At 43.2% G+C, this 13938-nt stretch overlaps 1 protein-coding gene across 1 annotated transcript in view; it reads left to right on the top strand.

The window, feature by feature from the left end:
* The window catches only part of PIGN (phosphatidylinositol glycan anchor biosynthesis class N), a 535187-nt gene that overhangs the window by 395282 nt on the left and 125967 nt on the right, over positions 1-13938 (top strand). Inside the window, 1 exon segment of the mRNA XM_029590493.1 lies at positions 7063-7183. Within this exon segment, the coding sequence (XP_029446353.1) occupies positions 7063-7183 (121 nt within the window).

Here is a 13938-nt window from a genome sequence, read left to right as displayed (position 1 = left end):
TTTATAGAGGTTTTATGGTAGAAAAGGGGAGTCCTAGGAGGAGTGCGTTGCAGTAATCCAATTTGGAGGTTATGGTGGCTTGTATTACTGTGCGGAAATCTTGGGTGTACAGTAGGGGTCTGAGTTTTTTTAAGTACGTTGAGCTTGAAAAATCTTGTTTTGAGAATGGAGTTGATGTACGGTTTCATACTTAGTTGATGGTCAAGGAAGACACCGAGGTCCCTAACAAACGGTTGTGCTGTGAGGAGGTTAAGTGTGGGGTTGTTGGGCTGCGGGGGGATGGGGGAGGATTGCGAGGAGATGAGTAGGAGTTCAGTTTTATTAGTATTAAGGGCAAGGTGTAGGTTAGTGAGCAGTGAGTTAATGGCCGCAAGACAATTTTGCCAGTGATCTAGGGCATCAGAAATGGAGGTGTGGATGGGGATAATGATCTGAACATCATCAGCGTAGAGGTAGAATTTGAGCTTGAGTTCAGAGAGGAGTTGGCAGAGTGGGGTGAGGTAAATATTAAAAAGGGTGGAGGAGAGCGATGAGCCTTGCGGTACTCCTTGTTGTAGAGAGTGTGAGGTGGAGATGTTGTTTCCTATTTTGACAGAAAACTTTGTTAGAGAGATATGACTTGAACCAGGCGAGGGCTAGTCCAGAAATGCCAATACTTTCTAGACGTGTTAGAAGGTGATGGTGGCTGATGGTGTCAAAGGCGGCTGAGATATCGAGGAGGGCAAGGAGGAAACTGCGGCCTTAGCCTAGGCCTCTGAGGAGATGATCGGAAAGAGATATGAGTAGAGATTCGGTGTTAAAGTGTTTCCGGAAACCAAATTGGGAGGCATGGAGGATGGCATGATTTTCGAGATGGTCCATAAGTTGAGAGTTGACAACCTTTTCCATCAGCTTGGAGATAAGAGGGAGGTTGGATATAGGGCAGAAGTTGGAAGGGTCTTTAGGGTCTAAAGAGGGTTTCATCAAGAGGGGTTTGACTACTGCATGCTTGAGTGAGTCAGGGACCGTCCCATGTGCTAAGGTTGATGACATCTGCTAGGGCTCTGGCTATGGTGTTGGGTATGGCTATTAGGGCTTTAGTTGGGATGGTATAATTGGGATGTGAGGCAGGCTTGAGTTTTCGAAGGATATTGACGATCTCTTTAGAGGAGGTGAGGTCAAGAGTAGCCATTAGGGGTTGGGAGGATGGGTGAGTTGGGGGAGGGGCATTTATTGGAAGGGGGAAATCTAGCGAGGATGTTAGAGATTTTGTTTTGGAAGTAGTTTGCCAATTCTTCGCATTTGGCTGCTGCTTCATTGTCTGGAATGGTGGGGGGAGAGGTGGTAAGACTTGTGACGTAAGAGAAGAGCACTTTGGGGTTAAATCTTGTTGCGTAAAAATCTCGCTTGTGTTTGAGGGTGGAGAGTCTGTAGCTGTGTAGGGCTGTTTTGAAGCTGGAGGCGTGTTGTGGCATGAGACTATTATGTTGCTATTTTGTTAAAGAAAACCATATTTTCTTTGTATTCTGAAATATTTCGAAAGTAGGTATGATAAGGTGTAAAATACATCCTGTATCAATTAAAAACGTTATTGTTAAATCATTACTTTTGCTTTCCTTTTAAAGCTGCTCTCTGGCCATATTCTTGCATCCCTAAAGACAGCCATGTTTGGGATAGTGGCACAGGTTCTATCCTACACCAGGATAGCTGATCGATTTGTACACTCTGGGTGATGTTATTTGCAATATCACACATAAAATGGACCGCTTGTACTCCATGTGGATGTTGAAATTTGATGTTTGTTTTCATAACATGACTGCTCCAAGGATGTACAGATGGAACATAAGAGCTGTTTGAAGAATTTAAAAAATAATTACTTGACAGTGCGACAAGTTCCCTAGTCTGGTGAGATTAAATGCAATGTCTTCCCACATCACTTAACTTTAAATTGTGCCATCTTGCACTTTTATTTAAACAAACACAAAGTAAAGGTCTTGATATAAAAATCGAGAATTCAGGAGGCGCATTCTAGCCTTACCTCTGTACTAGGCACATGAATCTTTTTATTTGCACGGTTCATGCAGTGAACTTGTAATCACATTTACAAATTGAAATGCTTTTGGAAACTGACCATAGTTCTGAACTGACTGAGTAGTTCTGAAAAGAATCTGGACAAGAAATAGAAGTGAAACCACTGTTACACTGAAGAGAGTATCTAGACTCATGTTTCCTAGACTCACTGTTTGTGACCCCGGGGCTCCACTGGCCAAGCTGCTAAAGGTTCCTTGGCTCCACCCTTGGCTCTATTTTAGACCTGTGCTTCCTCCTGTAGTAGCTTCTCCTTCCAGCAGCTCCCTCTCCCATCAGTCCAGGCAGCAGCTCTCCACACAGGTTGCTGGTTGAAATTTTAAGCCACCTTTAATTATCAATCTTTTAGCTGGCCATAGCCAGGGAGGTTCTAGCCCCACATTTATTCCCAGAGTTCCATCCCAGAGTTCTAGCCCCACATTTATTCCCAGAGTTCCATCCCAGAGTTCTAGCCCCACATTTATTCCCAGAGTTCCATCCCTGGGAATAACCGGAGTAACCGGAGTAAGGAAAATCAGTCTAGTTAGTATACATCACCTGCTGGAGTCATTTCAAGCTATAGTCTAACTGGCTCCCTATCAGCCCATCTTTGTTACTGGCTTTGTCTCAAACTAAGATATGTACCTCTCTCTGGTGGAGGCTCCCTGACGCAGGGGCTACAGCAAATTCCCAGGGCTGTCTTTACTCTCTCAGACCTATAAAACATTTGTGCACCAAAATCAGCCCTTGGGGGCCAAGGTTCTCCAGCGGGGAGGAGGCCTGAGCCTCTGGGACCCTAGGTGCTGTAGTGTGGTAATCAGGCTGCACAGTTACTCTCACTCTTTGCTCAGTACTCAGAGTAGGGGGGTTGTTCAATCCAAAAGGGCACTGTGGAAGAAAGGTTCAGAGTCCAAGGTTTGTGTTCTCTTAAGGGTAGTAACTTCCTCTCCGTGCAGGTCACCCCCATGTTTCTCTTAAGGGTAGTAACTTCCTCTCCGTGCAGGTCACCCCCATGTTTCTCTTAAGGGTAGTAACTTCCTCTCCGTGCAGGTTACCCCCATGTTTCTCTTAAGGGTAGTAACTTCCTCTCCGTGCAGGTTACCCCCATGTTTCTCTTAAGGGTAGTAACTTCCTCTCCGTGCAGGTTACCCCCATGTTTCTCTTAAGGGTAGTAACTTCCTCTCCGTGCAGGTTACCCCCATGTTTCTCTTAAGGGTAGTAACTTCCTCTCCGTGCAGGTTACCCCCATGTTTCTCTTAAGGGTAGTAACTTCCTCTCCGTGCAGGTTACCCCCATGTTTCTCTTAAGGGTAGTAACTTCCTCTCCGTGCAGGTTACCCCCATGTTTCTCTTAAGGGTAGTAACTTCCTCTCCGTGCAGGTTACCCCCATGTTTCTCTTAAGGGTAGTAACTTCCTCTCCGTGCAGGTTACCCCCATGTTTCTCTTAAGGGTAGTAACTTCCTCTCCGTGCAGGTTACCCCCATGTTTCTCTTAAGGGTAGTAACTTCCTCTCCGTGCAGGTTACCCCCATGTTTCTCTTAAGGGTAGTAACTTCCTCTCCGTGCAGGTTACCCCCATGTTTCTCTTAAGGGTAGTAACTTCCTCTCCGTGCATGTTACCCCCATGTTTCTCTTAAGGGTAGTAACTGCCGCTCCGTGCAGGTTACCCCCATGTTTCTCTTAAGGATAGTAACTGCTGCTCCGTGCCGGTTAAGCTTTTATATTTATTCACATCCTCTAGCCTTTTAGGGATCCACAGTGATTATCCCATGCCCCTTTGAAATCCTTCACAGTTTTAGTCTTCACCACTTCCTCCGGAAGGGCATTCTAGGCATCCACCATCATCAAATCATAAAACGGTTTAGTTTAACTTAAAAAGTAGTATCCACACTAGGATTCCAAAAATCTGAAATAGGATGAGAAAATACAAATAAAAAATACACATGTTTCTTTGTCCATGGTGCCTTGTTTGATGACCCTCCTTTCTCTTAACTGTGTTTTGGTCCAAAATAAGGCTAGGAAAGTTCTCTTCTACAACCAACATACACCAGGAGTGATCGCAAAAAAATCCCCTAGCTTCAAAAACAGATGGATTCTCCAAAATACTTCTCAACAATCCAATCTGTCTTCCACCTTGTTAACTGAGCGCAGAGTGCAAACACAGAGATCCAACCCTTCCAGGAGATCTTTCCTCTCAGTCAGGAACTGGTCCAAAATAGCAAAATACATTCTCCAATCTTTTCTAATCTTCTCAAAAACTCTTAATCCCTAAAACCTCCTCTAATGTCTAGGCCTTTAGGACCCTCTCAAAATCACCTCCTCACAACACTGCTCCACCCTGTGAGATCCTGAATTGATCTCACTTCACCACTATCCCTATTAACCCTTTGCCCCCAGCCCTCTCACTCTCTGCATGTGCTCTGGTGACAGTTTATACCCTCGAGACACATCCCAAAAAGAGAATGGCCCAAAAGCTGGGGGGGGCTCAGAATATTCAGAAAGACCACATCCAAAATCCCAAGGTGAACCATGGGAAAGATACATGTGCGGGTTCTAATCCCGGCTACAAATATATGTAATATACAGCAAGTTAACACGGTTAATGTACCTTTTCCCAGTAGTTTCTTATAAATTTAGTCATTCATATCAAGACAATGATATGAATGTTAAAAAGAAAAAAATAAATTTGAATATTTTTTCCAAAAGTTACATTGATAAAAAAAAAAAAAATTATGCAATTGCTTACATTATGTACATGCCAGACAAATTATAATTTTTCTCTCTTTTGGATTTAATTCCTCACCATTCTAAATCCATTCTCAAGGCGATTAACATTTCAGGTATGATAGGTTTTTCTCTATCCCCCAAAGCACTTAAAGTCTAAGAGGGTCTGTTTGCTAAGTCGCAGATTCACAAAGTTGTGGTACAGATTACTGCAACTTTAGCAATCCTGCGTATTTTCCATGGCTTTAAAACACCGTGAGAAAAAAGTATCGCGGCTTTGGGATTCCCCCCCCCCCCCCAAAAAAAAACCACATGATGCCGACCCCCAATGGCCTGTGGCCACAATCATTTCAAAGGCCCAAGCAACCCGAAGAAACCCCCCATCTAAATATTCCAAAAACCCCGGAGGTCTGAAGAGACTGCCCTGTCCCCCATCTCAGCTGCCCCTCGAGGCAGTCAAAGTGAAAAAGAAAAGGAAAAACATTTTAAAAAGTTAACTTTCTAATCCCTCCTCCTTGGTGAATCCCCAACCCTAATCTCCCCCTCTTCAGCCCTTATTCAGATAGGCTTGATGGCCCAGTGGGGCCTGGAGAGGGATCAAATCTGGCTTTTGGCTGCCTTTAAGATCTTGGCTTCCTGCTTCCCAAACAGCTTGCTGCTAGTGGCCAGTACTCTCTCAATAAGCATTTCGTTGTCATCATGTACGGCTTTTCAGGTTCATAGTCACTGCCTGCCCTCTGGTTTGCTGCCTGTTTAGGTTGCCACTTCCATGGTCATTGCTTGAGGGTCCCTCCCTTCCTGTTACTCACTCCCCATCCCTTCCTCCCCTTCTCCTGCACCTCCACTCTCTCCAGTCTGTTGCCCTCTCCTGTCTGTGTTCGCCTTCCTCTCACTATTCTGCCTTCTTCTCCCTACCTCCCTCCTCCTGCTAACACTCCCCTGCTCAGTCACTGTATGTGCCTGCTGTTCCCAACTGCTATTGTCTCCACGATTGATCCGGCCCACCTCCTCCCCCCTGCCACTCCCAGCTCTCCACTCTCGCCTCTTCCCTCCCTCCACTCGTATGCGTTTCACGCCTGCTCACTCCCCTGCTTCTCGCCTTTGTCACACCTGGCATGCCCAGACACTCTGCCCGTTCACACTCTAAATAGAAAAGGACAACAGGCAAGACAAAACCAACCAATACTCTCGCATTTCTTTCATGGCAAAGATAAAAAGGACAGGTGCAGGGAAACGTAAACAATAAGGGAAACCAGAAGATTGAAGGCAATGCACTCAGTAGTCCATTCTCTCGCTCTCTCCCCCCACCCCAACTCCTCTAAAACCTGAGTCCAGCTCACAGTGCTCACAGCACTGACAATGGCATAGTAACTGGAGACTGGCTTTTGGTATGTTTCTGTTATTATCTCATGGTATTTTTTTTTAAGCCGTATTGCATGGTATTTTTTCGCCATGCGTGGTATTTTTCTATTTCACAAAGCACGCCCCCCTGTTCTGTTAGCGAATACTGCAGGAAAATATCACGTAGTGTTTATACAAAATGCAATGCAGGATTTGCTCTTATGTGCCACGGTTTAGTAAATAGACCTCTAAGTTTATTGCCCTACAGAGCAATGACTTCTTACCAGTCGCACCTCTGAAGGGTGAATTTTCAAACCAGTTTTTATGCGTGTTCTAAAATAGCCCAGGGGTCAGTGCACACAAAAGTATATGTATAACCCGGTTTCATGCATGCTTTTACGTGCGGCGGGGTGGGGGAGCATTCTGTGAGGTTGTGCCTGCTTTTCTATTTTCAAAAGTATGTGCGTAGGTTCACCTGCACAAGATAAGCCCTCGATAAAGCAGGTGCGGTTGAGTTTGTGAGCATGCCAAGGCACTTAGGCAGGAACTTTCAAAGCCAACTTACGTGCATAATTTCACTTTGGAAAACCCGGAATAAAGCCTATGTGTCATTTTGAAAAGGATTTATTGCATAAAACCCAGTCTACTGGGGACACCTGCAAATTTTCTAAGCAGACTTATGCATGTAAGTCCATTTTGAAATTACAGACTAGAGCCTTTAGGTAAAAAGTACCTACAGACTTTAGCCTTATGTGGGCTGTCTGAAAATTACCTTCCCTGAGTCTTCTGAGATTAACCTTTCCATAACACAAAACAGTTTGAGTGCCAGAGTTCAGTGTTTTGATGCCGGAAAATGTAGACTTTTTGAGGTTGAATATCATCACTTAAAAGCCATTCCCAAGACAGGATTTGTGTTGATGTTATCCGTTTTCTTTTTTGCTCTGTTTCACAGCACAGGTGCAGGTTTGCTGACTCTCCTGCTCACCGCCACAGCCTCCTCCTCCCTGGTGTTTTTCTGGAATCGAAAAAGCAATCATGTGCAGAGCAAAGATCTGACAATACACCTGCTTCAGGTCAGTTGGTTGTTATTTTTCAAATGTTACAGAATGTCTAGTGTGGCAATGAAGATCATAAAAACATAAGTGCCAAGCTGGGTCAGATCCATGCTTAATCGAGCACAGCATCCTGTCTCCGACAGCGGCCATTCCAGGTCACTTAGACATGCCTGTCGGATTCCAATAAGAAAGCCCATTCCATGTTGCTCACTTCCAGAGGCAAGGGGATGGAGGCAAAGTCTATCTGAGTAATAATCGTTAATTGATCTGTCCTCCAGTAACTTGTTGAAACCTTTTTTTAATCTCAGCTGTACTGCTAGCCTTGGCCACGTTCTCCAGTTGTAAATTCCATAATTTAATTGTTCTGTAAAAAAAAAAAAATACTTTCTTGAATTTGTTTTTAATCTATTTCTAGTTAGTTTCATGGAGTGACTCCTAATCCTAGCACTATTTGAAAAAGAAAATAGCTGTTCCCTATTAACTTGATTCACACCAAGTAAGGCCTGATTTACTAAGGCTTTTTCCCCATTCTGTATCTATGGGAAAATAGTTTAGTAAAGCAGGTCCATAATTTTAAAAATCTCTATCCTATCTCATCTCAGTCATTTCTTCTTCAAGCTAAAGAGCCCTAACCTGTTTAGCCATTCTTAATAAGGTCACTGGGGTCATGGAACTCATGATTTTTTTCAATTTCCTATGCTTTTTTCCACAAATTCTGCTGTTTTATAAGTATCCATCCTGTTTTGAATAATCAGCTGTCTAATACCAAAATTTTGTTTTACTTGGAGTTAGGTTTCTTAATTATATTAACCCATATTATTTTCTATATATTTTGAAACAACTCCATACTCAATTAGTTCAAAGATGCTTTTAGTAAAAATGGCAGAACAAAGGCAGTTTTGTCATCAAAAACGTGTGTTTATTATGTATGGCAAATGTGAGCTGCCAAGGATATCGGAGGTAGAAAATATTGATCTCAAATGATCAATGCAAAACAGGATTGGCTGAAAACAAGGCTACATGTGTCTGTCATTATTTTTCCACAATTAATCAGATGTAGCAATGTGTATTTACCTTTATGATGATATTCTAAATATTGCAAGGAAAGTAAGTTGGAAGATATGCCAGCTAATATTTTCTACAGTAACTGTTTACTGAAATGATATTAGTGTGTAGTCGGTAGATAATTTTATGTTGGGTCGTGTGATGTTGTCTGAGGCAATGTGTATGTGCATGCACACATACAGAGAAAAAGAGATGTACTACCCCCCTCACCCATGGGGTGGTTGGTGCTACCCTATGTGGTCAGCACAAGATGGTATAGCTTGGCAATCTGGCAAGTTCTGCATGATGAGTCCTTTATCTTTTTACATTTTATTTCATTTCCTACCAATACAGCTCAGAGTAATTTGCAAAACCCATAGCAATCAATTGCATGATATGGGGAAATATATAGATAGATAAAAATTTCTGTGGAAGCAGCAAGAGAGTACATAAATATTCTCATCTCCCTCTGTCTGATGTTTTTCCATAATGGAAGAGAGAGCACCCAGTAGGCTGTTGAAGTGGTGGAGACCAGTTACCAGGGTCCTCACCTAAGGAATATGCCTGACATATGTTCATTGCACTTTGATGGAGGAAAGGAAGGCTGAGATCATGACCTGCACCTACAGGGTGCTGCAGACATATTGCTCTGAGCAGCTTATATAACACAAAGGCTAAATTATTCTAGCCTTACTAAGGGGCCGATGCAAAAATCTTGCGCTGAAAGCGGGCGCTGTGTATTCAGCGCCTGCTTTCATAACGTGCCCCCAGGCACCTCTCCTGGGGGCGTGATGCAATATTTAAATTAGGGCTCGCGCTGTCGAGGAGGCGCTAGGGGCGATTGCGTGCTTCTAGCGCCTCCTTGACAGCGCAAGCCGGAGAGAGGTCTGCTGTCGGTGGCTGTCCACCGGTTAAGAAAACGGATGCTGAATTTATCAGCATCCTGTTTTCCTAATCAGTGCACATGCAGGGGTTAGGAAAACGGACGCTGATAAATTCCGTCCATTCTCCCACCCTGACTACCGGCACCAGAAGGAGTATATAAAATCAATATTAAAGTGTCGGGTACTTAATATTAATTTATTCACTCCTTCACTTATTGCGGGTTGGTCCCTTTACTGTCACATGTCAGTGAAAGAACCAATCTTCTTTCAGAAGGCTGTCCTGAAAAGGGGATTGGTCCTTTCACTGACATGTGACAGTGTAGGGGCCAATTGCTGATTGGTCCTTGCATAAGGGGATTAGCACCTCTGAAACCCGCGTCCAATTGCAGGTGATACAGTGCACTGGGCTCAGCGCACTGTATTGCATTGGCCCCTCAGAGAGGAGTAGAGTATATATACATAACACTTTGTGTTGTTGTAGTGAAGAAGTGACGCTGAGGACATCTTCCTGTCCATCCCGTCTGCTGGATATGCCTCCCCCAAAGCAAAATGTATGAAAGAGCAGCAGTATACCTGCCCCTTTCAAGCAGAGAAAGAGAGAAAACCAAAATGATTTCTCACAGTCAGTGTGAGCTGTTTGTCCCTTACTCTTAGGGAGTAACAGAATAGAAAAATAAACTGTTGTAGAGAGGCCGCTCCACTCGCTTGTTGTCCTTCATTCAGCCAGAGGATTGAAAAGAAAGAAGAGCCCGAAAGTACAGCAGGGAAGCATTTATTTCCCTTTCGTTAATATTGGAAAATACAAAATTAAGGGTCTGATGATTACATAGATATAGTCAGTGATGAAGAGAATGTGAAATTGACTTATCAGGAGAACTAGCGCAAGTCTTGTGTCTGTGAAAGTTCTAGAAGAAAGCCCATGTATTGTACACAGAACTGTGGGATAAATTCCTAAGCTACCTTGATTTGGGAGAGTTAAGACAGAAGTATTGGGAGAGTTAAGACAGAAGTAATAGCCCTCTTCCTTAACTTCTAAATAGTAATGTAAATAGGAGAGAAAAGAGCTGACTTATTTTCTTTAAATAAATTTGAGGCATAGTTTACATCCCCAGGTAGTGAAAATGTGAACTCTGTGTGCACTCCCAGAAAGTGAACAGATTTCTTAGTGGGAAATAGTGGATATAACTCTTACTCTCAGACGTGTAAATAAACTGAAAACACCATTCCAGGTCACACTTATTAAAACCTTAAGTAGAGTAATAATCCTGGCCAGCCTCCCCCTAAAAGGGATACCCCTACCCAGGATCCCAGTTTTATGTACACCTCATACTCGTCAAGATAAATGTGCGTAGATTATACACAATGGGGTCGATTTAAAAAAAGAACGACGCAAGCAAATAAATAAGGATAAGCAGATATAGAGCACCCAGCACACACTTCCTGGAAATTATTTTATCCCCCAGATAATTGTAGTCAACAAACCGACAGGTTGAATAGCAAAAACATATACTCTCCCACGAGAAGTTCATTAATGTAAATTCCATGTCATAAACCAAATAGTACTTAATGTGTATTTGTTACCGGATAATACTGGCACACTATGTAAAGTATGATCTATTTTTTCTTTGATATATGTGCCCTATTGTAAACCGTTATGATGGTAAATAACTTAATGACGGTATATAAAAACTTTTAAATAAATAAATACCCGACGTGCCCACATGGATGCGTGATTTTATAACATGCGTGCATGTTATAAAATCACAGGCGGCGCATGCAAGGGGGGGCAGACATAGGCCATAATTGCGCGGTAACGCATCGTCCGGCTTCCCAAATTCCCTCCCAGTCTGTTCCAATTAAGGAGCAGACTGGGAGGGAACTTCCCTACTCCCTACCCTGACCTCCCTTCCCCTTCCCCTATCCTACCCTCCTCCTATCCTAGGCCCCCCCATTTTTTAAACTTACATTTTGCTCTTGCAAAGGAGCTGTAGCAAGTTGCATGCACCGGCACAGCGGCAAATGGCCGCTCAACTGGGCGCCTTTAGCCCTGCCCCGGACCAACCCTCTGCCGAGGTCCAGCTCTTGTGTGCATAACCCCTGTGTTTTACACACGTGGGCCATTAAAAATCGGGCCAAATATGATGTTCAAACAGGAAGACTTCACAAACAACTTTAAAAAGCCAAGAATTTTTGTCCATCCTGGCGTCTTAACTCTCATTCACAATATTATGGAATTTTTAATCTTGCTTTTGCTTTCAAAGGTTAAACTGCAAAATCCTTAATGTCTTTACATGAAAAAAAAAATGTAAACAAAAACCATTGTGGTCAGTACACCCATTTAGAGGTCGTAAAGGGTAATAGCTACATGTACAAATGCTGGCGTGGTTTGTGCCAATTCTGAGTTGGAGAAGACTGTTATTTATTTTATTTGTACTTTTATACTGCCAATGCCTGGGCCCTAGGTAATGAAGAATAAAACATCCATTAAAAAATCACAACAGAGTAGATAATAAATAGGAAGATAACTTGAGGAACATCTTGGAACTTATTAATATGCTAGCCTAAAATGATAGGTCTTTAACATACTCTTGAATGTTTTTGTGCAATGCATCAGCCACAGTTCCTGAGGAATAGTATTCCAAAGTTCCGGAGCAGCCTCAGAAAAAGCACACTCACACATATCTGCAAGCCTTGCCTGACGGATTGACAGGGCATCCAGCAGGCCCCTCTGGACAGATCTCAGAGCTTGGGACAGATTGTAAAGGTGCAAAAGGGCGTTAACCCAAAGAAAAGAGTCCATTGCCAATAGCTTGTCAACAAGAATCAAAACTTTGTATTGAATTCTGGCTTCAAATAGGCCACTAATGAGAGGATAATGAGACATCTGGAGATTTACAGTCACAAGAGAGAATGTACTGACAATTAGCAGAATAGCTGCAATAAGTTAAAATCACTGTCATTCATTGATGAATCAATGCCATCACAGGGACTGAATTGTATCTGAGACATGTGCAGATTACATTATCAGCCTCATTAAAATATGCATGAACCTCATTGTACATTTCTGGACATTTAGAGTCCCTCTGATTATATCTGTTCCTTACAGAAAAAAGCAGAAGTTGTACAGAGCATGCTAGAGTTATTAATTGTATACAGGTTGTGAAGGACTGGATGCTCACCAATAATTTAATTATGAATTTGGCAAAAACTGAAGTACCATGGGTAAGTCGTTCCCCGGTCTCCAAGAATATTCAGGAGCTCCAAAATTAGGGGGAAATCACTCATACTTATCAGAAGTATGAGATTTAGGAATTATAGTAGACTCCAATCTTAATTTTAAGGCTCAGAGAAGAACAATCTTATGAACAATTTTATAAGCTGAGCCTGATGAGGCACCTGAGATATTTATTAAATCAAGATTATTTTCGGTCAGTGACCCAGATGATGATAATATCAGTTTTAGATTATTGAAATGATATTTATTTTGGTTTGCCAAAAATATATTTGGGGCTCTTGCAAACAGTCCAAAACAATGCAGCACGTATAGTCACAGGACTTGGAAGGTAGGAACATGTCGTACCTACTTTTAATTGCATTGCATTGGTTTTCTGTTGCTGCCAGGTCAAAATTTAAGGTTGTGGTGTTAGTGTTCAAAGCCCTGAGGGAAAATGGCCCTGAATATCTGGAAAAAATTGTTATAAGTCTACAAGAGATTTACAATTGGCAGATAAGTTATTGTTCCTGAACATACCCAGCTCAGTCCAGACAAGCGGGTTTTATTCATCCCTACCAGCAGATGGAGGTAGAGAACAAATCTTTGGGTACTGCCACAAATACTAGAGTGCTACCTGCAGTCCCTCAATATTTCTCTACCTCCAGCAGATGGTAGAGGTGCTAACCCTGCAGTCGTGACTGACTGGATATTTTAAGGAAAATTGCTCAGCCAGGGTGACAGGCTCCTGCAGAAGAGTCGTCCCTCAGGTTGAGCCGGGCGAACGGGAGGTTGGATGCCCCTGGCCAGCTTCAGCTCGCGACCCTGGGACCCCTGACAGCCAGTGGTCTGATTCCCTTGGTGGGCCCGAAGCCCCTCCGCCTGCCCAGGACAGGGAAGTACCCTTACTTTTATTTTTGTGTTTTCCTGTGTGTCTGGGCCTTTAAATCTTTGTTGTAAAAAAAAAAAAAAAATCACCGGCAGCTGTCTGTTTATTGCAACAGTAGCCGCATGTAAGCAGGCTGTGAGGCCTAGCAGGATGAATGGAAGAGCAGAAGCATGTGGCAGACTATGCAGCCTAGCAGACTGAAATCCTCAGCAAGATCGGGTGCAGGCCGGGCAGTAAGTGGGCAGATCAAGGGATCATTGAATACTGTGTACAATTCTGGTCGCCGCATCACAAAAAAAGATATAGTTGCAATGGAGAAGGTTCAGAGAAGGGCGACCAAAATGATAAAGAGGATGGAACAGCTCCCCTATGAGGAAAGACTAAAGAGGTTAGGACTGTTCAGCTTGGAGAAGAGACAGTATTATGATATTGCGGTGTTTGGTGGATTCTCAGGGGCAACAATGATGGTATCTCCTACAGGGAGGAGCCCAGTAGGGAACTGAAGCACCGGGCTAGACTCAGATGCACAAACACAGAGAATATATCTTTTATTATACAGCTAGTGTGGTCCACCAGAGGTGGCAGTAGAGAGTACATTAGATAGCAACAGTCTGTGATCCTTGGTGTAGGAGACCCGTCCCACAATGGTGGTGTAAGGCCCCAATGCAGATATCCAGTAAGAAACTATTGGAGAGACAGACTGGCAGATGTTATAACACACGCCCTGGTAGCTGAGTAGATAGAG

The sequence above is a fragment of the Rhinatrema bivittatum genome, chromosome 2, assembly GCF_901001135.1.
Source record: "Rhinatrema bivittatum chromosome 2, aRhiBiv1.1, whole genome shotgun sequence".
NCBI lineage: Eukaryota > Metazoa > Chordata > Amphibia > Gymnophiona > Rhinatrematidae > Rhinatrema > Rhinatrema bivittatum.
The sequence above is the reverse complement of the archived record's forward strand: the minus strand, read 5'-3'. Positions and strand labels throughout refer to the sequence as shown.